General features: G+C 49.9%; 2 protein-coding genes across 3 annotated transcripts in view; one reads left to right on the top strand and one right to left on the bottom strand.

Moving 5' to 3' along the window:
- The first annotated feature begins 1413 nt into the window (after positions 1-1413).
- GDF7 (growth differentiation factor 7) lies at positions 1414-12954 on the top strand. Its single transcript, XM_064494706.1, has 2 exons — positions 1414-1804; positions 4645-12954. Exons 1-2 carry the CDS (start codon positions 1414-1416, stop codon positions 5601-5603), a joined length of 1350 nt encoding a protein of 449 aa, XP_064350776.1. The 3' UTR covers positions 5604-12954.
- Positions 12955-17166: 4212 nt separating this feature from the next.
- Positions 17167-26085, bottom strand: part of LDAH (lipid droplet associated hydrolase) — an 82335-nt gene continuing 73416 nt past the window's right edge. Inside the window, exon 7 of one of the 2 annotated variants that reach the window (XM_010987908.3) lies at positions 17167-20663. In XM_010987908.3, the coding sequence (XP_010986210.1) occupies positions 20472-20663 (192 nt within the window). In that variant the 3' untranslated portion in view covers positions 17167-20471. The remainder of the gene's footprint in view (positions 20664-26085) is intronic. The other variant, XR_010384257.1, reaches the window with a different exon arrangement.

Below are 26085 nucleotides of genomic sequence, written 5' to 3'. Positions count from 1 at the left end.
GTCATGTCGACGCTGATCGCTCTCTCAAAGTGACGCCCCGCCCCGCCTAGATTCCGAGATCGGTAGCAAACACAATTTTAAAAGAAAAAACGCTCCTGCGCTGCTACGGGGATCCGTCCGGCTCAGGCTCTCCGTCTGCCTAACAGCGGATCGTCCATCCGTTAGACTTTCCCGCATTTGAGGGAAGTCGGTGCTGCTGGTGGAGCTGGGCTCGCCAGCCACCTCTCTTCCCCGCGCGTCTCCCTGAGATGCGTCCTCCGGGACCTCCCTGTGCCGGCTGCTGACCCAAGTGCCTCGTCGCCACGCGCGATTGCGCTCCGGTGCGCCTCCTCCACCCCCACCTCCACCGCGCGCGAGAACCGGGGCCCGGGAAGGAAGTACTGAGGTGTCGCCCCGGGGCTCTCCCCACTCGCGCTCGCCCTCCCGGCTCTGGCAGCGCCCCAACATACCCGGTAGCCCGTTTCCGTTAGCCGAGCCCCCTAGGAGGCGGGCGGAAGGTCCTCACTTCGACGCGCAGATAAACTCGGGGAGCCGCTCCCACGCGGGAATCCCCTCATCACCCCGCTGCCTTCGTAGTTTCTGAGATTCTTCAAGATCTTGGCTCCCGTCTAAGCGCATGTTCCGCGCCCAAACCTTTGCTTTTCGACTGTCGCTCCTTGTCCGTCTATCTTTCTGGCCTGCCCTTCCAGTTGCTAGCCCTCTCTTCCCTACGGGTGCCCTACCCTGCTCCGGCCTCCCACTCTGATCTTTGGTGGCTGTGCCAGGATGAGGAATCGCCGAACCGGTGATCAAGAACGCTTGTTTGTGACAACCCTGCGCGCCCTTGTGGCCTCTGTGCGCCCTTGTGGCCTCTCCGTACGTTGGCCACGGGGTCGCGGCATGGACGGGCGGGGCCGAGCGCCTCCGCGGCCCCACCTCTTGCGTCTCGGGCACCCGCGGAATAGGAACGGGGAGGGGGCGGGGGCTTCTAGGCCTGGGAGTGGGTAAGAAGCTGGGAGGTTACGCGCGATGCCCAGGAGCCTCTGACAATGGAGGGCGAGTTTGGCCCGGGCACAGCGTGGGCGGAGGGGGTCGCCTTGCCTTGGGAAGGGAGGCGGGGCCCTAGTTTGTGGCGGTAGCCTTCGGCCGGTAACACTTACTTAGCGAGAGTGGGGTCGAAGCCCTTCGGTCCAGGGCGGAGGCCCCGGCCCTGGACTCCGCGTTAGGCCGGAGTAGGGGGCGCGGCGCTTCCGCTCGTGTGTTCAGCAGGGGGCGCTGCTCCGGGCGTTGAGCGGGGGTGGGGTGGGAGAGGAGGGGGGGCCGCAGCTTGCTGCGCACACTTCCCCCATTATTAAACACTATGTTCAAAAGGCGCCGGGGGACTTCCCGAAGCCACGGAGCCCGCGCCGCCCGTCCGCCTGGCCCTTGGAGCCCATGGACCTGAGCGCGGCCGCCGCGCTGTGCCTCTGGCTGCTGAGCGCCTGCCGCCCCCGCGACGGGCTCGAAGCTGCAGTGGTGCTGCGAGCGGCGGGGGCAGGGCCGGCCGAGAGTCCGGGGGGCGGTGGCGGCGGCGGGAGGACCCTCGCTGCGGCCGCGGGCGCCTCCACTGCCCCGGCCGCCGTGGCTCCCGGGCCCCGCGCCGCGCGCCGCGCCGCGGGCTCTGGCTTCAGGAACGGTTCGGTGGTGCCGCACCAGTTCATGATGTCGCTCTACCGGAGCCTGGCCGGGAGGGCTCCGGCCGGGGCAGTCGCTGCCTCCACCTCGGGTTCTGGCCGCCACGGCCACGCGGACACAATCACCGGCTTCGCAGACCAGGCGACCCAAGGTACTCACGCCTCCACTGCGCCCGTCCATCCTGTCAGGTTCTAGGCTGAGGCCACCGTTGGAGCCGTGCCCCTGCTCCATTCCGTTTGGGGGGCTCGGTCCCTACACGTCCCAGCCTCAGGTGTTAGAAGGAAACTTCGCCGAGGTCCGCGCACCCGAACCCGCTGTGCCTGGACTGTGACTAGAGCGGCGGCAGCTCGCGGGGCCCGGCAACAGAGGGCTGATCCCGTCCCTTTGCTGGGTTGACCTGGCCCTGCCGGCCAGCGGGTCCCCTCGAGGAGGCAGGCTGAGTTGGAGAGCCGGAGAAGCAAGGAGGGGGTACGGCTCAGGGGGCCTGCGCAGTGGTAGTGGCGGCGGGTGCTTCCTTGCCGCAGTCTCTGCGGCTCCCAGACTTGGAGGGCCGTACGATGTGGGGAAAACTCAGGGGAATGCGGGACAAAGCAGGCATCAGACTAAAGTAAATGATTCTGGAGAGGCTGGTGGCATCACTAGGTATGAGGCGGGCCCTTTTCAGCAGGCAATGTCTGGGTGGAGATGTATAATTCTGGGTGTTTGTGCCTTGTGCTGCTCCCGGGGAGCCAGAGGTTGAGGACTCCGTTTTGTTCAGAGGAGAGGAGGGCCAAGGACCGTGCAGGAATGCAGGCCTCTCTCGGACCAAGCGACACCACCTTACTCCATCCTAAGTCCTCCAAAGGTAGGACGTGGGTGAGGCCGCAGTGGTTGGTGAACCTCATCTGGATTTTATTAATCTCTATTGAAGCCATTAAAGCAGACAGATAGGGAAATTTTAACTAATTTCAGGCGGAAATGCAAGTAATTTCAGCCTTAATTCTATCCAGCCAGGGACCCAGAATGGAAGGCAGGAGGAAAAGAAAGGCAAATAGGGCTGGAAAGTAAACGCTCCCGCAGTCTGTGCCCTGCCTGGGAGCCGTTGGGGGCTGAATATTCCTGACCCTAGCCCAGGAAAGCAGGTAGAGGCAGTGCAGTGATCAAATCTCCCACCCCCTCCAACACACACACACACACACACACACACACACACAATGTCTCACAAGCTACTTGATCTGGGATGCAGGGACATCCCAGGCCCAAACAGTCTTATAGTCAGGTGGGAACTTTCAAGCATTCTCTGAGAGCCTGGCATGCCCCATGGACAGGATGCTAGGGTACTTACAGGGAGCCTGAGTCCTGGTGTATAGAGCCAGGGAAGGCCCCAGCACTAACACTGCTGTGTGGACTCCCAGCTGTGGGAGAGTTGGAATGTGCTGGGCCTTAAGCTTGTAGAGGCACCAGATGCTCTTTTTTAGGTTGAGTTATCCTCAGCCTGATCTACATCCTTTCCTGGGGAGCTCTGCTTCGTTGGCAAGGCTAGTAAAGCTGCTTCTCCTTCCTTGCTCTGGAGGGAGGGGATGCAGTGGCAGGACCTTGGAGGTGGGAGAGGCTGCAGAGGAATCACAGAGAAAGTGCTCCAGCAAGCAAGCCCTTGGGAGAAAGCAGTGTGTGTGTGTGTGTGTGTGTGTGTGTGTGTGTGTGTGTGTGTGTGTTTTGAAGAGGGGGGTTAGGGAGCACTTGCCCAGTGCCTCTCCTGCTCCCCTTTCCACCCTGAGCCTCAGCTTGGAGTAGGGCTGCCTGAGGTCTCTAGACGTCACCGGCAGCACTCAGACTTCGGACCTCAGGAGTTGATGGCTTGGCATCCGTGGTTGGTGAGCAAATCTCCAGTAGTAGGGGGAGTCTGCACAGTCTCTCCGCGTTTGGGGCAAAACGAAACCATATGACGTTCTTCAAAGGGAGCTCCTTATCTGCTGCTTGGTGGAATTTCAACTTTTTTTTTTTTCTGAGCCCCAAAAGAAATAAGTGCCCATGACCAGAAATAAAATCCCAAAGCCCGAGATGAGATGTGGCGGAGGGAAAGAATAAGTCTGCGAAGGGACCAGCGGGTAGTGCGGGGAGACCTCACTGGGTCCGCTGCCCTCACGGCAGCAAGGCAATCCCGCGCTGCCTCAGACCCTTCCCAGAAGGTTGCTTGCCCTCCTCTGCCGCTTTTCCCCTCCGTCCGAAGTGGCAGAAGCACTGGAAGAAGCTGAGTCTGGAGTTCACCATCGCGACCAGGAGCTGAGCCGGGCCCCTACCTGGGCCTCAGTTCCCCTCCAGCAAAGCAAAGGGGTCGGATGCACCAAAGGGTCTCTGTAGCCCTGCAGACGCGTTCCCCTTCTGGACAAATCGCTAAGCCCCAGCCTGCATGGGAGACAGTGGCCGGCGGGAGTGTCCAGGCTGGGCTAGGGAAGAGAGGTAGCAGAAGCAGTTTTCAGGGAAAAAGAATTTTCTGTTTTCGCACAACCGGGACTCCGAGGCTCTTTCAGGGGCTCAGTAGGGCGATAAGAAGCAGTCCCCGTACAGAGCGGAAACTCGGGCAGTCAGCCTGATCTCTGGGTCTTAGAAATGCGCCTGCTGGGCCTTTTTCCCGCTACCAGCCCAAAGTCTGGCTTCCGAACTAGTGTTCGAAAAGCCATGGCTTTGGGGCAGGCATAGGAACTGTAGCGGCTTTATGTCTTGGTCTCGGGTGCGGGGGTGCGATAAGTGGCTGTCCGTGGGTTGTCGGGCATCATTTGGCTCGATGAACCAAAGTCCAGGTCCCGATAATGTGGGCAAAGGCTCCCTTTCTTCTGGGCCAGGCTGGCGGCCTTCCGGCTGGAGCGGAGACCCCAGGCGGGCGCCGGCTTCGGCGATCCATGCTCCCACATTCAGGGCAGTTGGGCAATTTGCAGTTAAGAAGCCTCGCGGCCAGGGGTGCCGGCTTCGCTCTTATTCTGCTCTTTCTCTGTCTCTGCTTGTCCCCTTCAGATGAATCGGCAAACGAGACCGGCCAGAGCTTCCTGTTCGACGTGTCCAGCCTTCCCGACACCGACGAGGTGGTGGGCGCAGAGCTGCGCGTGCTGCGCCGCGAGTCTCCGGAGCCGGGGCCTGGCAGCTGGACTTCCCCGCTACTGCTACTGTCCACGTGCCCCGGCGCCGCCCGCGCTCCGCGCCTGCTGCACTCCCGAGCCGCCGAGCCCCTGGACAGCGCGCGCTGGGAGGTGTTCGACGTGGTGGACGCCGTGCGGCGCCACCGCCGGGAGCCTCGCGCCACCCTCGCGTTCTGCCTCTTGCTGCGCGGAGTGGCGGGTCCGACGCGGGGCCCGCTCGCACTGAGGCTGCTGGGCTTCGGCTCACGGGGCGGAGGCGGGGCGGCGGCGGAAGAGCGAGCACTGCTGGTCGTCTCCTCCCGAACGCACAGGAAGGAGAGCCTGTTCCGGGAGATCCGAGCCCAGGCCCGCGCGCTCGGGTCTGCTCTGGCAGCCGAGCCGCCGCCGGATCCGGGACCCAGCATCAGGTCGCAGACGGCAGTAATCAGCGGCCGCAGGCGGCGGCGGACAGCGTTGGCCGGGGCGCGGGCGACGCAGGGCAGCGGCGGGGGCGCGGGCCGGGGCCACGGGCGCCGGGGCCGCAGCCGCTGTAGCCGCAAGCCGCTGCACGTGGACTTCAAGGAACTGGGCTGGGACGACTGGATCATCGCGCCGCTGGACTACGAGGCGTACCACTGCGAGGGCGTCTGCGACTTCCCGCTGCGCTCGCACCTTGAGCCCACCAACCACGCCATAATTCAGACGCTGCTCAACTCCATGGCGCCGGATGCGGCGCCGGCCTCCTGCTGCGTGCCCGCTCGCCTCAGCCCCATCAGCATCCTCTACATCGACGCCGCCAACAACGTGGTCTACAAGCAATACGAGGACATGGTGGTGGAGGCGTGCGGCTGCAGGTAGCACTCGGGCCAGGCCGGGCCAGGGGCCGGGCAACCGCGCCATCAAGGACCTCCTACTGAAGAACAACTGCCGGCCAACCCTGTCACCTAGAGTGAGTGCGAGTCCGAGTCTGGACCGGCGCCCGCACAGAGGAGGGAGAGCGCACGTTCACACAGCAACACTCACACCCACACACTTGTCACTCATGCACACGTTTCCAGTGGAATCATCTGGAAGCCCTGGGAAGAGAGGACCTGACGCTACCGAATGCTACAGCCACATGTATTTTGCAAACAGATCACCATTGCGCCCACTGCCCCCTTTTGGAGAGAGGATGGTGTTTGCGTTGCTGTTCCAGTTAACTCGCACTAATAGGGTAGAAACGGGTTATGGAACTGGGGGCTTCAGAATGGGGGCACTAAGGGGATACTTGAGTAAGCTTCATCTCACCCCTTTTTGTTTCTGGCCAAATGTGGGTTATGGCAGGCACAGCTGCGGGACTGAGTTACACCTGGAATGGACAGAAGGGCTGTCACAAGTCTTTTCTGAAGGTCTGCGTTGCATCCGGGTCATTTATTGTGGGAAGGAACTGCTGCAAAAAGCCTTATCTTTTTTCCCTTAACTTATAAAATCTAACATGCTCCCTTGATTTTGAAAGGGAACATTTGCCAGAAAGACTGCATCGCGGAGCTTCCCAGATCTCTGCAGAGGTCAGCACCACTTTTTTTTTTTTTAATTATTAGTTCCAATTGGGAATGATCTAGAGAATAGAAAAAAGTTTTTTGGGGAGGAAAGTGAAACGGGGGAGAGGTTTTAAACTGCCAGGCTGATCTGATATGTCATTGGGGGTGGGGTGGCACCTGCCAGGTCCTGCAGCTCCTAAGCTGGAGAGAGGAAGTAGTAGTGCCTTGGGCTGTTCAGGAGGAAGCTAGTGTGATGTCAGGGAACGGGAATGGGATGGGGGCACACTGTGGCTTTCCCTAGAGACCTGCCAGGTTTTCCTGAAGAGCTGGGAGGAGGCACTGAGGTGTCCTGGGGTGGGCTCCTGCAGAGGACTGGGGTTTGCCAGGTAGGCACAGCCCCCTCCAAATGGTGCCCTGGGAGTAGCCAACATGTGCTTACGCTTAGCTATCAAGTCTGTGTTGGCTTTTACATGCTTTCACTGTGTTGTTGCTGTAGTTTTTGGAAGTGCGATAGTAACGGGAAGTGAAGCCACACAAAAGTGCTTTTGTGAGATTTCAACTCCCCACAACCCAATGGTTCAGAGCCTAAAGAAGGTCGGCCCCACCCCTCCTTGCTCCATGGAGGAGCATCTGCAACTTGGCTGCCATGGCACCTGCAGAAGGGTGGGGTGTGGGGGCCAGAGGTGGAAACCTATCCCCTAGTCACTGTATTTTGCCCCAAGGAGTCTTGCTGATGGTCGGATTGTCTGCATAAAAGGGAGGTCAAAGATGCCAACCTTCATTATTTTATGTGGTTCATTTCTGCCTGTGAGTCCACTGTAGCCTGTGTAAATGCTTAGGAGGAGGAAGAGAAACAAGTTGGATTCCACCTGTCTGGGGATCCAAGGGCTTCTTTGAAAAACCCTGCAGCCCTCCCGGGTACTCCCGTTTGAGGTTGTGCCGGGCTTTCTCCTTTAGGGTCTCCGAGAGGCATTCATTCTGCCCTTCTTCTCTTGAATACTGAGGTCCAGGATGACTTACACACATTTTAATTCTCAGTGATGACACTCTTAAGAGAGAGAGAGAGAGAGAGAGAGAGATCTGAAAGATTTAGATACAGCTAATTTACTTAAAGGTCCCACATGAGCTCTTTTTAGCCTTAAAAATTCCCTCAAAGGAGGATAAAACACATTTATGATGTGAATTTATATGCCATTGGCTGTATGAGTAGCTACATATGACCAGAAGATGCAAACTTTCTCTTCAGGTTAAAATAAAAAAATTCCAAAGTGGCTGCCATGGCACACTTCCATCTAGTTTCAGTGGCTGGGCAAAGACGGTGCTGTTACACTTACGGATTTTGCCAGAGAAGCCTCACTCTCCTTTTCTAAACTATGATTTTAATAATGAGTGTGTAGTGGTTGCTCTGATACCTGTCATAATGATGTATTTTTAAAATGGCACGAAAGTATTAAAAGTTGTGCTAGAAGTTTTAGAAAGAGAGCTGAAAAACTAGCTAAGTATTATTTTGGAGAAATTCTAGGATATTTAATATCTTTGGACAAAAGCAAACACTTTGATACTTTCTTAATGACTAGGAAAAACAATTTTGGGAGAAGCACTGTCTTGATTTAGCCTGAGGTTTTCATGGCAGAAAAAAAATGTCCATTTTTTTCCTGTTTCCTCCTGATGGCTGCTTCCATCAAGGTGCGTCGTGTTGTAGGAAGTAGGTGTCTCCCTGCATCCTGAGTCCAGGCTGCACCCCAGAGTGGGGGCTGTTGTCCTTGGTTAGTGACAGCTACTTCGATGGCCCCTAATGCTCTCAGCATATTCTGTATCAAACAAAAAGAATGCCTCCTGGATTTCCTCTGGTGCTGCATGTAACTACCAGGGGCTACCGTGTCCCACTCCTACTCTGCTCAGCCCTCTGGCATCAGAGTTAAAAGTAGGTGAATGGAGAGGATGTGTTTCACTTTGTAAAGATAACAGTAAAAGGACCACCACATGTGGAGGCAGGCAGGATCTTGCTGCTGAGATGTGGATCGAGAAACTTTGTCAAGATGTGGAGAAAAGGATTCTCCCTCCACAGTTGGTAGCACCCTTTACCGTCTGTCTTTCTTCTAGGCAGTGGGGAGCAAGGCCAAATCATCCAGCTGGACTCTCCAGTCCCCACGGGTGGGAGAGCTGGTGGCTACCATTAGGGATAGGGTGTCAGGACTGTGAGAGAAGGTAGCCCTCCCCCCTACCTGGGGTCACCAAAGTATTTCTCTTTAAAGTAAGCTGAATTTTCCATTTTGTTGGGGAGAAATCATGCACTGATGGTTGAGCTCATTCAAACCACTCTTTCTGCTAGGAAAAGGAGGGTTTGGCACCCTTCCTTGGGGAGCACAAGCCAGGCCAGCTGGGGCCTAAGAATAGTCGGTGCCGGGTCTGCCAAACATCCACACAGTCTGGTCACTGCTGCTTGAAGCCAGACTTTCGTATTAAGGGAGACCCCCACACTGGCAGGCGGCCATGCCCACCCATGCCCCAATGTTTGCCTGGTTGGATTCTGGCTTTCCAAGCAGTGGCGCTGGGTCTTCGGGAGAGGGGGGCAGGCTTTGTCAGCTTAGCTTCGAGAAAGCAGTATTGAGCTGTGCCATTCATCGTGTACATGCTCCCCTGCGCCCTCCTGTCCTGGCATTTTATTGCTGAAGTGGCACAGATGGGAGGGAGAAGAGGGGTGGATTGTGTAGTTGGCCAGTCACCCATCAAACCCAGTGCATGACTTCTCCCCGACAGCTTGTGGGGGTGTCAGCGGGAGCGGAAACTCACCACCAGTGCTCAGGAGAGTACTGACCACCCTGTGGATGTAATCGGAGTGTAATTCAAATCCTGCAAGTCATTTATTCTGTTCGCAATTTCATTCAAACTCAAAGCAGAAAATAACTAGGGACTGTATGTAGACTAATCTTCTTCTTAAAGCTGGGAGAAAAGTTGAATGCTTTCCAAGTGCAGCTTGTGCACAGAAAAATCAGACTCTTCCCTTGCTTGAATGTGGTCTCAGGAAAAAGAGGAAGAGAAAGCACAACAGCCATCTCTGGGCCACAAACACCATCGGGAGGCCTTGCTGATTCTCAGGACATTGAAGCTCCTGCAGGCCCGGAAAGCAGGGCCCACTCATTGGGCCACAGGCCAGGGGGCCTCCTGTGGTCTCCAGGTGGGCTGGGAGGCTCTGGAAAGCAGCAGTCTGTCAGAGGGGACTGAGCGCTGGCCATGTCCTCTCAGAGAGGGTCTGGATTGGGGAGGAAGTGTCAGCAGCAGAGCAAACCCAGCAAACAGCAGCAGTTAGAGGATGCTGAGAGTGGGAAGTAGCTAGATCCCTTCGAGGGGTGTACGTGGCGCTGGGGCCCGAGCCCACTGTGGGCTTCTTGTGCCCAGGACTGACCAGCCCCACACAGCACAGCCCGCCTGCAGGAAGGCCGCTCCCCAAGGCATTTCCTGCGAAGTCTAGCTTCAATATAGTCTAGAAGTCCTGGGCATCACCTCTCTGCTCAGAGCTTCAACTTCTGCTCCTGTAAAATGAGGAGCTCTCCAGTCCTGTGGTTCTGGGATTCTCCTTTGTCCAAAAAGCCCATTCACATCATTCAAAGGCAGAGCACATGTGATTTCCTGGAAAAGGTTCCCTCCGACTCAGTCCCAGAGCCACTCTAGCAAATGCTGCAGCTCTAGTTTCTGTGTGTGTGTGTGTGTGTGTGTGTGTGTGTGTGTGTGTGTGTGTGTGTGTGTTCATTAGACTCTTAGCCTCCATTGGTACTTCCTGGATGTCACTTTGATTTCTTCCTGGAGCAAGGCAGGTGCAGGGAAGGCAAAGATCTCGGGTGTAGGGCTCAGCTCACCAAAGCCATGACCTTTCTCAGGTTGTGTCCCATCTGAGGGCTCTGCCAGCCCAGCTGGAGTTGACACGGGGCTGGGGAGAGCCACACTCGGGCTGAGGCTGTTCTGTGGCCCAGTCCTGGGAAGGCTCCCATGCTGCTGGTGCCTCCATGGGAGCAGAGGAAAGGAAAGGCCATGCCTGGTCAGCAGCCCAGTCAGGGACCCGGGGCTGTCCCAGAGCCCCTAGATGGGGCAAACAAGCCTGTCTAAGGGTGAGCTGCTCTGTAAGGTCCCACCCGCCCCTTAGCCCCCTCACTGCTGTGCCCATGTCTGGCCCAGCTTGCCGGGGGAGCAAGCCAGGAGCAGGCACCAGGAGAGCTTCTCTTCCTCTTCTCTTTTAGGCCCTGGAAAATGGTGGCAGAGCGCAACACTCAGAAACACTAGAAGGGAGGAGTCAAAAAGACGTTATTTCTGGTTTTTCAGTCAGCACGGCCTTTTGTACCTGGAGCCTTCCAGCCCTTTCCTGGAGCAGCCTTCTTCCCCACTTTGTGCTGCTCTGGACTTTAATCTGCACCCAGAGCTTAAAACTGCACGAACAGCTATCTCTCAATGAGGATCCAGGCGAGAGAAGCCTGTTCTTTCCAGGATGGCCACACTCAGTCTGCGGCGAGCCACCTGCGTGGATGTGGCTGTGGGGAGAGGGTTGGAAGTCGGCCTAGTCAATCAGTGGGGGCGGTGGAGGACTTGACCTTGGCCACGTGAGCTCTGGTCACTCATTCACGGCTGCTCTTCTGCTAGTTTAAGGCAGTGCAAAACCTCTTACGCTTCTTTCTAAGTCCACCATGGGATGTGAAATCCATCGTCTAGGAAAACAAGCAAAAGCTTGCAGTGGGTAAGTCAGTCCCAGGCACCTTCAGGCCTGGCAGTGCAGACCTTCTGGACACGGACAGCTCTTTCACTTTTGTATTTCTTTTTCACAATTTTTTAAAGATGTAGGCGAACAGGAGTGTGGTGGTATGGTGGCCAGAGGTCTGGCCAGGCAGGTGGTGGGCCAGTGGCTGTCTTCTTTGTAGCCAGTTCGTTTCATCTCTGTGCTGTTGCATCTGACCAGCAGTTACTGCCTCAGGAGGCGGCGGGGCCGAGGCTCCTGTTCTCAGCCTAGACCCCGCTCAGGTGCTTGGCTGCCAGCATCTAGAACCTCAGTGGATCCTTCTAGGGCTGAGGTGTGCTCGGGGCTGACAAAGACAAGACTCCCACCCTGTCAGGCTTATTCACAGGAGTCCTGCTGACACACCCATCTGAAGCACACAGGCTGCACTTCCCATGAGGACGCTCCCTGGGCTGCAGGGTGAAGAGGGGCGGACTCCTTCTGGTGGTTCAGTGCAGCTGCCCACCGCTTGTACCTCCTCTTTCCGATGAGCCTGGCTTCTCTCAGACCTCTCACCCGTGAGCAGCCCTAGCCTGGATTTTTCAGTGAGGTGCGTGATTCTGAAAAGAAGTGACAAGGTATGTTGAAGGCCTTTCCTTGTCTGCCTGTTTATTTCTGAGTGACTGACGGCTGCTAAGGGCAGAAAGATACATGTGTCCTGGTGGCTTGGGGCTGCAGTAACTTGGCTTGAGGAAGGAGTGCACCCACAAGCAGAGCATATTTCTTTGCAACTTATATTTCCGGATCAGGACCTGTCAGAGTCAAAGCCAAGTCAGCCATTCAGCATTCTGTTTAGAAAGTGATGATACGGTTCAGGGAGAAAGCAAGCTCGTGATAAAACGCGTTTTCTGGCTGGGAAATACTCAAGCCCCAAGCCAGAAACAGAGGCTCTGCAAAGGGGAACTTCTCTGTCCTTCTCCACCGGGACCCGTCATGGATTGAACACGAGCATCCTTAGAGTAATTGTTTTGTTTTCCTTTGCTTTGTTTTTGGTATTTCACTTTATACTGTAGCGCGGACAACTTTTATGTTTTTTACGACAAAGAATCATGAGTCACTTTAGGTGTTTTAGCTACAAGTATTTCACCCCAAATGAAAAGTTAATGATTTTTTTAATAAGGATTTTTAATGATTTTGTACCTGTCCTTCAGCAGATGACAAGAGGGGATTCTGAAAAGTTTTGGGGGAAATTTTTTTTTTTAATATATAAAGAAGCAACTCTTCTCACTGTGAAGGTTTCTGCAGAACTCCCGTACCAGCTTGCAGTGCAGTGCTGTTTGAGCTGGCCCTGGGTGGGCAGCAGCATCTGACACAAGGGGGACCCTGCCCCTTAACAGACACACGCATTCCAGCTCCAGGGCTGTGATGTTAAGGAAATGGGCCATCACAGCTCAATAACACAGCATCCCCTCAGCAGCTAAATACACAATTAGTTGTTTGAAGGGATGGGTAGAAGGCCCTTTCATTTTGCAATGACACTCAATTTCTCAGCTTGGCTTGATAGTAAGATGTGAAAGAGGGTGAGGTTTTTAAACCCATTTAACACAAGCTGGATTCTCCTTTGTTGCCTGTCTTCCAGCTCTGGTTCGGCCAGAGCAGAACGCTGAGGCTTGGGGACTGGAGACCGGGCCTTCTCCCCGCTGCCCAGCTTGGCCATTTGGGCCGTAGGAGCTGACGTCGTGAGCGCTGCCCCCGAGCCCAGGCCAGCTGGCGGGGAGCTCAAGGGCAGGTACAAATCCACTGTGTATATGTATTCTCAAATTTAAATAGATTGTACATATTGAAATGTAAATGAACTGTAAAACAGCAATCTCTATTTTTCTTGACAATTACATAGCAGTATATATTTGTTAAACACACTTGTGTACGCTTCATTAACCGTTTAAATATTTTGTACAGATAAGTTGATTAAATATTTTATTGATAACACTGCCCCTGACTGGTCTTTAGAGGACTGCTTTTGACTTGTCATCTGGCATTCCCGGGTTAGTCTACTCCTGCTCCTGAACACAAAGAACAGTGTGTTGAGGCCTCAGGAGTGACTACACTGAAACAGGAGGCGCTGGGCCCAGGAGTCTTGATGCTGACTGCTCCTCCCCCTCGAAACACCTCGGGCGCTAACGTGGAGTCGTCCGGGAGGATGGGGGCCCCAGGCGTGAGGCTGCTGCTCCCTGGGTCTTTGTGACTGGTGTGACACCGCATAGGACACAGTCTGCAGCCCCACACTGTGCGAAGCCACTGCACAGGTAGAAGAATCAAGCTTGGGCTGCGGGGGAGAAGGGGTCAAATGCAGTGGAAAACACGTCCTTTTCAGAAAACAAGCGCTGGTGTTTGTAATGAGGGATGACTGTCGTTCCAAACACAGTGTGAGTGGAAAGGTGCTCCGTTTCCAGGTATCTCAGGCTGCTGGAGGATCCATCTCACTGCAGAATGCATGGGTTCTCCCTCTCTGGAGGCTGCACGGTTGTGTCTCTGAATTCCGAAGGCATATGCCTAACTGCAGCAGCTCCCTCTGCAAGGTCCATTCCGTATTTTAGGGAAACCAACAAAGTTCTGCAGCAGATTTGACAGGGAACTTTGTACTTTTCTCGGCAAGTACAATGATCTGTGCTCAGTGACACCATCTGGGCTCCTTCGGCATCTCTCCTAGACTGGGCAGGAAAGGACTGACCACCGGCCTTCTCCTGCTGACCCAGCTCTCATAGCTGACTTTTTCCTATAGGAGGAGGAGAAAGCTGTTTCGCCTGTTCCTGAGGATTTCTGGGAGAGGGTTAGCAATGGAGCAGCAGTTGTGGGAAGATGACAAGGACTTGCCCTCACTAATGAGTTGTCCCCAGGATTACCTCCTTTGGGATATGGATCAGGCCAGGGTGACCCACCTTTTCACAGAGCGATGGCAGCACATGGCCACTGTAGTCATGTCCCTGCAGTCTTGTGTCTTCTTCTGGTGAAAAGGAAATCAAGAAATTCTGCTCCCTTTTTGCTTCTTACTTTCAATACTTCTAAAGGAATCTCTTTGGAAGAAAAACATGTTCACCTTTCAACTAACTTGCTTGGTAGGTAGTTGTAAATGCATGAGCTCTCAGACCCTGCCATCGAGAAGTTAAGTCTTGCATTGCTTTGCTTCTAACAATCCTTGGTCAGGGTCTGTTTTCTTATTTTTCACTCTCCACTTGACCAACCCCAGCATTCTGTGGTTAGGGGATCACACTTTCAGTTGAGAAGGGATATTTACAGGGAGAAAAGAAAATCGGCAACATTTAATATTTTATCCTATTTCCCAAACGCTGATGAAAGATGGTCTAAAGGCCCTGCAATGACTGATGCTAGAAAGAGGTGCAGATTGAGTTCTCCACTCCCCCGGCCTTGGTATGCCCTGGAATGCCCACTGCCTGCTCATGTCCAGGCAGGCCGAGGCAGATGCCTCCAACTGCTGCCCTGCTGAGGGCGGAGCTGTCTGGCTTGGTTTTGGATGCCTTGTGTTCCTGTGCCCCTGGGAAGCGTACACTTCTCTGCTCAGAAGGAACAGTGATCTGGGGAGAAACTCGTCCGTTATGACGTGTCACCAGCGTGCAGCCACCGACCTTGAGGCTGGGGTGTCGGCTGAGGCCTAATCACATGCAGGTGTGCGGCCCTCCAGCCGAGCCAGCGGGGGTGGGGGTGGCCCAGATGTTCTGCGGAGCCCAAGCAGGGTGGATTTGCAGGGGCGGGATCTTGGTCCCTCCGTGAGGGAGGGAGGCCCTGCAGGTGCACCCGCATCCCTGGCTGTCATGGACGCCCAGTCACAGGGTCACATTCCCACCCCAGGGAAGAGGAATTTTCCCAGAGACTTACCCAGCAAGGAAGTCTGTCCCAGTGTGGGGAGGTCAGCCCAGGCCCCTCTGCCAGAATGTCTGAGGAATGCAATACAAAATGAAAAGGCTGTGCTGTCCCAGAGCGGGGTCTCTTGTATTGTCGCTGTAATTCCCACTTGGGGTGCCACATGGGGTTAGCGCTCGACAAATGATAACCACATATTTGGTAGTTATTAATACCCAAACTCCAGAGGTTTTCTAATCATAGGAGAATGGAAGTAACAGTTGCAGCCGGACGGGACAGGAAGAATGGGCCACGGTGTGCAGTGGCCTTGCTAGTGTCAGAAAGTGAACAGTCGACGTCCCGGAATCTCTCTGACCCAGCTGTGCACAGAGCGGTGGGGGAAATGCTTAAAGGATAAAAGAGCAAGTGTCACACTGCCATTTGCACATGCAGTTTTGAGGGACAAGGAGACCCAGTGATGTGATGCCCTGGGAGTCTGACGAATGGAGGGAATTCTGTTTCTTGAGAGTGTGCTATTAGGTATGGCAGCAACTTTGATTAATTTAGATAAAACATTTATTGAATATTCTATGTGATGGGCCCTATCCCCTGAGAATACAGAGATGACTAAGATACAAGTCCCATTTCTTAGGACTCTCCTTTTAAGGGCAGGAAGGAGTGTTGATGGTGGAGTGGGAGGATAAAAACATAATTCCTACAGTAATGATGAGTACTTCTATAGAGACATGGCCAGGGGACCGTCTCTATCGGCTCAGAGGGAGGGGGAGAGAGAGGGGGCACTGCCCTGGGAGGCAGAAGCAGCTGGTATTTTGGGCCAAGCCTCCAGGGGGTGGGGTAGAGGCACAGGCACTCTCACAGCCGGAGCAGTCGATCCCAAAGGTTCTGGGGAGCCACCAGAAGCGAGTGCATCAGAAGCACCAGGTGGCCGTGGCAGAGCTGCAGAGATCAGAACATGGGACTCAGCCTCAGCTCTGACCCCCACATGCTGGCTTTCCTCCCGCCATCCACTGCCTGATGTCCCCATGCCCCCTCCAAACCTGTTTCATTCTTTAAGACTACTCCGTTGTTACCAATATCTACTTTGAACTTCCCCTAACAGCCCGGCCCTCGGGTGCCCTTCCCAAAACTCCCTTCCCCAACCTTCCGCTCTTGCTAGGCTGCCCACTGTTGCCTCCAGGAGGCAGCATGATGCCATGGAAAGGAACGGGTGAAGCCATGGCTCTGGAGCAGAGGCCTGCACTTGAACCCCAGCCGTCACTCAGTAGCTGCGAGGTCTGGAGCAAGGACCCCCTTGGCAGCTTCGTGGTAATCTGTCAAATGGCACCCCAGTTCTACCCATCTTTTGGCACCAGGTGCAGCCTCCTCCTCCTCTCCCTCCAGGAGTTTTCTCTTTACAGAACTATGGCAACCCGGAGCCTTCTCTGGCCCTCACCCGTTTTGCTCTGGGGATGCCTGCAGTCAGCTGGAAGAGGACAGACCATGTCCCACACTGGCTCCCCACCTGGGCCAATGTGATCACTCACCTACGCCTCCAGGAGGCAGAGGCAGGAATCTTAGCCCCTTGGAAAGGGAAATCTCTTCTGTCCTCAGCACTACCACAGGAGAGCTTCAGCCTTAAGGCCTCAGAGATACAGCTGTTCACAGAGCATGCTTAGCCCCAGGCACTGCTCGCTCCTTCAGCCCACCCCAAGGGAAGGAGCAGTCCAAGTATGTCCTCGTTTCTCTGGCAAGAGAAGCCCAGGAACAAAGATGATGTCTTGTGCTGTTTAAGAAATGCTTGGCTTCCTACACCTTTTCTAAATGACTGTAAGCTCCTTGAGGAGATGTTTGAGTATCTTGGGCTTTGTGAGAGGCCTGCATGGCCTGGGGTCAGATAGCTGCATCAGGTGAGCAAGTGTTCCCCTCCTTTACCAATATGAACCAGAAACGCTAAGACTGCAAGAATCGTTTCAGGCTGGGTGAAACAACACACAACCTGGGATATCAAGGGTTCATCCACTGCACCAAAGAGAAGAGATAGGCATCATTTAATGGAGCATCTACCATAAGCCAGACAGGGTGCTAAATGCTATATGTAAGACCTCATTTGACCCCATTAAAGACAATAAGAAACCCTCCCAAAGTCTAAAAGCTAAAGAAAGTACTTTCATAGATGAAGGCCAGCAGGGGACTGGAGGAGTGGGCTCAGGGGGGTTAAGCCTCTGTAACATCACAAACCTAGTAAATGAAAGATCCAGGATTTGAACTCTGGTCTTCATTTACTTCCTACATGAAGTAATTCACTTTCTGGAAGAGAAGCAATAAGAGACAGATGCAGAAAGAGAGAGCATTTTTTTTTTTAATATTTATCTTTAAAAATTCCAAAATCATCTCAAACTTAGAAAAAAGTTGCAAGTACAAAGAACATTTTTTTTCCCTCTGAACCATTTGTAAGTAAATTGACATGATGCCTCATGGCTCCCAAACATTTCAGTGTGTCTTCAGCACAAATGAGGACATTCTCCTACACACCCACAATACAACCATGGGAACCAGAAAATTAACATTGATCTCTTACTCCCAGTTAATCTTTAGATCCCACTCAAGGATGTTTTGTAAATTGTCTCAACGATATTTTTTTCAGTAACAGAAACATCTAATCCAGGATCAGGTGTTGCATTAAGTTGTCATGTCTCCTCCAGTAGGAATTAAATTTAATTTTAATATAAGGTAGGATGAAGAAAAATCAAGACTTGGAGGTCACTGGCTCTCCAAGGGTTGAGTGAAGAGGCCACTAGTGAGACAGCCGCTGCCTTGAACATCTGGCCATGAGAGCCACAGGGGCTGCCTCTGGAGATTCTCCCCCACGGCCCAGAGCAGACTGGGAGCAAACGTGGGTACCAGTCATGATTCCCGCACTAGATAAGCCCAGGAGAAGTTATTAGATGTTTGACAAGGACCATGCAAGTGGCTGACTGGGAGATACAGGCAGAAGTGCTTCTGGAAAATGGATTTCATCCACTGCTTACCAAATAGTCCTTAGTTTATTTTTTATTATGATGATTTTCATAATAACAGTTACTAATATAGCCAATCTTTATTGAGAAGATACTCTTGGTCAGGCATTGTGCTCAATAAATGCTTTCATTTTATCAACCCACTGACTTCTTCCAACGATATGGTGTACGTATTATTACTATTAACTCTATCTTATAATTGAGGACACTGAGGCATGGAGAAATTAGATGAGGTTGTCTAAAACACAGACGGTAAGGCCTCCAGAGTCCACATACCTTATTACCTCATGCATATACATGGAAACATTTTTAATTCCTAATGAAGTAAAATGAACTTCGTCTCCTGAAATCTGATTCTTTGTTCTCTAAAAGAAGCATTTTCAATTTAACAGAGAGACTCTGACCTGAGTCTAACTCAGGAGAATGGACCTCTCCTCCCTGCAACATACAGAGATTAGGCCAGGCAAGGTCACAAAGTACGGATAAAACACTTATTTCAAGGGGTGGGGAGGGTATAGCTCAGTGGTGGAGCACATGCTTAGCATGCACGATATCCTGGGTTCAATCCCTAGTATTTCCATTAAAAAAAAAATTTTTTTAATGTATTTCAAAAATTCACTTGGTGCTTAGATGATAAACAGAAAGTAAGATCTAGTATATTTTACTTTATCATTTTACATCTTATCATTGTTTAAGCTCTGGTAAACTTTGGTTTAGCCGATATAATTTCATACACATGGATTTTTGAAATATGAAGTAATGTTGTAAAATAGCACTTAAAGAAAAACTGAGGGTGTTACTCTTTATTCCAGTAGGCACGATTTCCCCAGTACTTGCTTAAGTGCTTCAGGTTAGTACTACTGAACATCTCCTGTATGTAAGGCACTTCAAGCCATGAGTCCCAGCCCCTAACATCAGATTTCTAGAAGGCCTCCCCACACAGATGGCAATAAGGACTTTGTATGCAGCCTTGTGTCAACGGCTTATACATCTGCTGGCTCCTTTCTGGGGCCAAGAGCACTCCTTGTCTGGAGCTTGGCTCCTCCCCTCTAAGAAGTCATTTGCTCTGATGCAGAAGCCACGCCAAAGGATTGTAACTCATTCAATGCTTACCATTGGGCTGGCAGCATATCAGAGCTGAATCTTTCATTGGGGGGCTTTAGGTTTGGAGAAGAAGGACAACATCCTATTGTCCTTCAGGAATGATAACACCATGAGGGATTTCTTCTAGGAGAAAATGGAATGTGTCTATCATCAACTGTCTCTGCAGTCAGTGGGATTTATTGGCTCCTAAGGTCCCAGGATTGAGTCAACTTCGGGAAGGAAGCAATATCATTAGCTCACTCTAGGTCAGAGAACAAGCTTCTTTGCTGGGCCTCAGTGCGTCCAGAGTGTGAATTCACATAATTTAATGGCTTGTTTTGGTTCATTAGTAAAACAATTTCTTTCCAACTAACAAAGCTAATGCAGAAATGGAGATTTTATTTATGTTAATTCTCTATTCAGCAATTTAAAGATGCCCATTCAAATTTTACTTACTAGAAGGTTTTCAGAAGAAAAGAATCATAACGTAGCTAACAATCTTTCCTCAATGTCTATACAGTACTTGGCTCACTGCTGGTCCTCAATGGCGTCTGACTGAAAAAAAATCACAGAAGGGGCAACTGTATGTGGCAGGTACAGGGTTGATTTGGGACAGCCCAGTGCCTCCCTATTCTGGCTCTGGAGAAGAGGAGCTTGCAGGGAGCTCACGACCAGAATTTGTGGGCTGTCTGTGGAGGAAGGCATAGTTGGGAGCCTTCAATGACTCTTATTAGTTGTTAATTGACCAGAGGAATGTCTGACGAACTTTATTCCATGCCTAATGCACACTCCTCAGGGAAGGAGACAAGCAGTGCTGCCCCTGACACTGGCTCTGCTTGGGCTTGTGTCATTGGTAGCCAGACAAAAGGCTGACTGGTGGTTTGTGACATGTTGCAAGGTAGAAACAGGCAGGGTATGCAGGCTGTCCTGGTATCCAGTCTGATTCTGATGATCTCAGCCGAGACCTATGCAAAGTTAGTCTGGGCTGATCTTCAGCTTCTGTCCTTAAGAGGGACCCGGGGCCACTGCCAAGATCCACTGCTCGTCACTTCCTGCTCCTAGAACTTGAGTGTGTCCTTCCCACGATCTCACACACTTCACATACCCAGCTACACACACTGAACGTTCACTGGTCCCTTTACATTTTCTACTAGTAAGTCTTTCATAATTTTCTTTAGGAGAGCCTATTCTACATTGTAACTCAATTAAAATCAACCAAATTTTTAGATTTCTTTTTGCCTGCAAGGATCCTGCCTACCAAAATAAACTGTATGGTGTCACCGGGCATCTCGTGAAAACATAAGAGAACTTGTTCAGATCACTGCGTTCCCTGAGTCTTGGAAAATGTGTTGTTAATCCTCTGGGCTGTTTCATCAACTGTGTTTACTTCAGTCTGTAGCATGGGGAGCTGGGAGCTGCTAGTTTTTAAGCCAAGGGGTTCTCACTTTTTTTCTCTTCTAAAATCGAACATTAAAATTAAATATCTACCCACTAAATATACTACTCTATGTACTAGCTGTCAGTGCTTGTTTCCTTGTGTCAGTATTTATATTTCAGACAGATCATCCTTTAGCCACTCAGCTACCATGTCAGCCATTTCCTGATAAAAATGTAAGACAAAAGCATGAGGTATTTTTTTCTCACAGAGTCGAATATCTCCTTCTGGAAAGTCTTTCTTTATGTCTTCATAGTACTCTGTTGGACACCAAGAATCCATGGTGCCATAGTAAAATGTAAGCTAGAAGACAAGACAAAAACATTTTATTAGAAACCACTTTCCTCTCCCAACAATGGATATGACACCAGCAACCTGCAATGCTTTGAAAACAGCCCCTGCACCTTGCCCTGTAAGCTAAGTCCCAAGACTCTCTCCAGAGAGTGGCTCTCTCAAGGCAGTGAGACTTCAGGGTTTATGGGAGTGAATCTTGGCATCTGATGGCAAGAAATCCATGTACAGAGAGCCTTGTGTGATACATCACCCATGATTCACTAAGAGGGCAAAGCTGTGTCTGCTGGGGTTGGGATGTGTCTGCTGGGGTTGGGATGGATGCTGGAGAGATGGCAGATGAGGGCAAGGAAAAGTTACTGAGACATAATCACTGAGTGACCAGTAACCATTCACTGTACACTTAATAGTTTTTCATATAGCTACATGATACACATTTGGTACAGGGACATGTTTGTTGAATGTATGCAAAGATGAATCACATGGACTCAGGCTTCTCAATGCAGCAGAAGAAATGTGATCAGACTCCTGAGACAGTGACATTCCTCCAAATAGGCTCCATGTAGCAGGAGAGTATGCTGACTCAGTGGGGAGGTGTTATAATCGTATTTCAGGTGATAGCAAGCAGGCTGGATGGAGACAGAGCTACCTTTGAGGCATTACTAAGACCCTTATTGAATACTGATCTGTACTAGCCCCTTACACACACACACACACACACATTCATGCACACACATGTTTGTATGTGTATATACATATACAAATGTGTATAAATGCATACATGTGTATGTATGTATGGGCATATAAGCACATCACACACATGTATGTGTAAATATGCATATATGTATGTATATTTATGTGTATATACAAAAATACATTTATAAGTATATACACATACATATCTGTCCCTGTCTAGCTCTAAGCTGCTGCTCTTCACTGAAAAACTGCATTCTACTTGTGTATTAAAAAAAAAAAAAAGGCAGCAAAAGTGAAACCTTATTCAGAAGAGTACACACTGGTAATTTCTACAAAAAAAAAAAAAAACACTAAATTTTAAGGCCCCTCTGACATCTGTTATCACTGAAAAAAAGTTATGCCTGGCTGCAGCCCTCAAGTGGCTAGTTACAGCCACTAGTAGTTTCTGTAACACACCGAATTTGCTCATTCATTGAAATACTTATTCATTGATCTGTTTGGCAAATACTTATTGAGCATTTACTCTGCATTTGGAAAACAGATAACAAGACAGTCTCTGGAGGGGGAAGGACAGGAGGCACCACGTACACAAGACCATTTGCCCTGATGAGGGTACCCGGTGGGAATCAGTGGGAAGGAAATGTTCCCCAAGACACTGATGCCCAAGTTGAGTCTTCAAGTTGGGGAGCACACTGTGGGGAGCATACTAAGCAAAATAAAAAGTACGAAGGAGTATGGCCTCCTTGGGAATTGGAAGTAATTAAAATTGGCTGGAGTACAGGTGGAGGGAGATAAGGCTGGAGAGGCAGAGAGAGATCAAGTCATAAGCAGCCTCTGGTCCACAATAAGGGGGTTGTACCTTGTTCTGAAGTCCACAGGAGCTAACAAAAGACTTCACACAAAGAAGTGACAAGATTAAGTCTGTATGGTAGGAAACTTACTTGGGCCACAGTGATGGAGAGAGAGTGCAGAGCAGAGGCGGGAGGAGGATGTGCACAATGTGTGTTATTGCCCACGGGATAATTTTACTCTATGGACCATTAAATCCATTACCTGAATATGGACAGGTGAGATTACTCATATAAAAACGTCAGCCTTTATTACAGTAACATTACGATGTAACTAATATTTCAAGAGATAGTTAAAAAACACTTTAAGGAGGAAAATATTTAACGTAGTACACCAGAGAATCAATTACTAACAACTAAACTTTGAGTTGCAGACTTATTCTGAAGCACTTCATAGAGATTTTTCTGGTTGTCACCTGGGGTTTTAGTTTTGAATGCTACAAAAGATCTGTGGCTCACAGACTTCTCACTTAATTTACTCTTCCCAGTCTCATATTTTTGCTCACTACAACTGTTTCTGGGCAATCAAAGCCTAAAAGCCAAAATTCATTTTGCCAGGGCTCTTAGCAGAGTATGAAGTCCCTTTTGTTTCCTGGAGGACAGGAGAGGCTGGCAGTTGCCTGGTTCTTTTCTCCTGGTGCCAGTCTCTCGACAGCTCTAAATGCTGCAGCCTCACAACCCATGGGTGACTATTCTGACCAGTCATGGAAAATAAGTTTCTCAGAATTTCTCAGCAACCATCCTGCTTACAGCTTCCCCTTGAAATACTGTTGGGAGAAGCAGCTGTCTGCAGGCATTAATGATCACTCTATAAATAGGGCTAATAACTTTAAGTTCTCTCTAAACCACTCCCTACTCTTACCACCAAGAATCCTTTAAGTTATATCCAGGAAACAGTGTCTGGAACAGTCATTACGCACAGTTATTCAGCACTTCCTCAGAGTATGAAACGGTGTTGAGAAATCTGGAAATTCAAAATTCAGACTTGGGCTCATGTCCACCAGGTCTGTTCCTCTGCCCCAGGGCACTCTCCTGCCTGGAGAGACTGGGACACTGAGAAGGGTACTCTGGGAGTCCTCACACCAGTACAAGCTATGATGCTGAGGTCTTTGAAAAACCCCAATACAAAAGGGTCAACCAGAAGGAAGCAAGGCAGAAAAGACCTCCCCTAATGAGGGCTCTTTGGCAAGGAGGACAGCATCACTGTGGCACCTGCTGGTGCTTTCCACCTAACATTTCAGAGACTATTTCTATGGAGTGTTCACTTATCAGTGATGCAATTATAACCTGAAATATCTCCACTGAGAAGCCCAGCTTGAAAAGCCTCGGCACTGGGGAAAGGCCATCCCTTTCCTCCTGCATGAAGGCATCAGAGAGTTAAGCAGGTATAATAAACGTGGATCACAGGGACCCGCACCTACCTTCAGATATCAAGAGACAAGTCCTGTCTAACTAGTCATGGGCACGAGCTGCCCAAGGCAAACACTAGGAACCGTATCACAAAGTGATGTCAGTGATCAAGACAGTGTAACAGCGAGCATCCCAGATTTCCCATATGTTCACCTGATTTTATTTCTCCATCCTCCATGACCAGTAATTATTTAGAGGGGGCTGTATTTGGTTACATTTCTAAGTGATAGTGGGGTACGATCTTTTTGTTTTGGGTTTGTTATTAACTTTTTTTTTCTTTTAAAGTTCTTCTTCAGGCCATATTCACCAAAGGGCTAAGAAAATCTTGGCTTACAAGGTAAACACATGGTTATTTCTAATGCCTTTACATACACTGGCTCAAGATACTTCCTGTTCCCTATAGATTAGAAGTCGCAGGCAGTAGATCTGAGCAGAGGACTCTGCACCTGTAACCCTAAACAGGAAAAGGAAAAAGTATGGGGTGTGTGGAGGTAGTGGTGGGGGATGGGGGAGGACAGGTGAAGTAGAAAGAAAGAAATAACCGGACACCAAAGCACAGTGGTTAAGAGTGTATACTATTATTACAATGATATGTAAAAATGAAGAGCAACAAATAACAATGACCTGATGAAAACTGAGAATAATTTGCCAGGCTCCATGCTAAGTAAGCTCTGTGTTCACTGAGTCCTTACAACAATATTCTGAGCAAGGTATTTTATTCTTATTTTACAGAAAAGGAAATTTAGGCTTAGAGAGACTAACTTGCTTAAGTTGAAACAATTAGTGAATATAACCCAGTGAAAAACTGAGCTATAAATTCAGAGACAGCATTCCTAACCAGTACCTTTTACTACTATTTACAATTAACAATAAATGGATCTGTGGTAAGAAAACACAAAATCTGAGGACTAGATCTACCTTCCCTTAAAGTCTCCTCAAAGTCTACATAGTTCCTCTGAGGTGCTGCATGTCAAGGGTGATAACTATTGTCAAAATATTGGAATTGTTAATTAAGAATCTCAGGCTATCAGTAAGATGCTTAAATTCAAAAGCTGATTAAGAAAAAAAATTATTTCCTGCAGTTTATTTCTCCTTGGCACTTGCTTTGATATCCAAGAGAGTTGATAAAAAGTATATATATTATTAAGATGGAAATTATTTTATTTCCCAATTATTATGTTAAGTAATCATTTATCTATTAAACACACAATTTAATTTCCTCAGGTCTAGATTGTGACTGCCCAAGGCTGCGCTTCTACTTCTTCCTGTACACCTTCCACAGTGAGTTGGCATGACGGTTCCTATAATCTCTATGCTTACAGACATATTTTCCTTTAACTCTTTAGTTGCCTCTAAGGAGACATGTCCCTGCTAAAATGTCCCTGCAAATTGCTGCAGCTTATCTCCATACTGAAGCCACAGTTGTCTTTTCTCGTGTTTTTTTTTACCCCCCACTATCTGCTGCTGATACTGACAGATTCACAGCATCTTCACCTCAAATAACTCCAAACCTGTCTCCTATCTGGCACTGGCTAAGTGGTTGAAATTCAGAAGTAAGCAAGAGAGCTCTGCCCTGGAGAAGCTCCAGAGTAGGGATGTACACAAGCACATACAAGCTGGCCCTGAAGTACAACAGGCAGAAAGAGATGTGAACAAAGTACTGCAGAAGCCCAAAGCAGAAAACCTGACTTTTGCCCTGAGGGAGTCAACAAAGCTTTGTTTCAGTATACATTACTGTATGCATTACAATAGCGGATTTATTATAAGAACAAAAGTAATATTAGAAACCATCTTATGATATAAGTTTATATATTTGATTTAGCTAATAACTAACAAAAATCACTTTCAATGATGTATCAACATCTTAAAGTATTTAATATGGAAAAAAAGCCACACACATAAATCTGGTGATAATAAATATTATTCAGCTATAGAAAAAGAAGGAAACCCTGCCATTTGTGACAACATGGATGAACCCTGAAGGTATTATGCCAAGTGAAGTCAGACAAAGAAAGACAAATATTGTATGACTTATATGTAGAACCTAAAAAAAGCCGAATTCATAAAAAGAGAGAACAGATTGGTGGTTGCCTCTACCCAGGGGGTAGAGGGTGGGGGAAATGAGTGAAGGTGGTCAAAAGGTATAAACTTCCAGCTATAAGGTAAATCAGTTCTGGGGATGTAATGTACAGCATGGTGACTATAGTTAACATTATATTGCACATTTGAAAGTTGTTAAGAAAGTAGTTCTTAAAAGTTCTCATCACAAGAAAGAAAACTAACAAAGTGAGGTGATGGATGTTAACCAAACTTGTAATCATTGTGCAGTATATACATGTAATCAAATCATTATGTTGTACACTTTAAACTAATACGACGTTATGTGTCAATTCTATTTCAATAAAACTGAGAAAAATCCCTACCTGGACTACTTCTCTCTATTTAGTGGTCCACTAGGACTACAGGCATTACAGAAATTA

This window comes from Camelus dromedarius, chromosome 15 (genome assembly GCF_036321535.1).
Source record: "Camelus dromedarius isolate mCamDro1 chromosome 15, mCamDro1.pat, whole genome shotgun sequence".
NCBI lineage: Eukaryota > Metazoa > Chordata > Mammalia > Artiodactyla > Camelidae > Camelus > Camelus dromedarius.
The sequence above is the reverse complement of the archived record's forward strand: the minus strand, read 5'-3'. Positions and strand labels throughout refer to the sequence as shown.

Excerpts from the sequence above, each read along its gene's own strand:
- GDF7 (XM_064494706.1), top strand. The coding sequence starts at position 1,414 with ATGGACCTGAGCGCGGCCGCCGCGCTGTGCCTCTGGCTGCTGAGCGCC. Across the intron at positions 1,805-4,644 it reads CGCAGACCAGGCGACCCAAG|ATGAATCGGCAAACGAGACC; the intron begins GTACTCACGCCT and ends TGTCCCCTTCAG.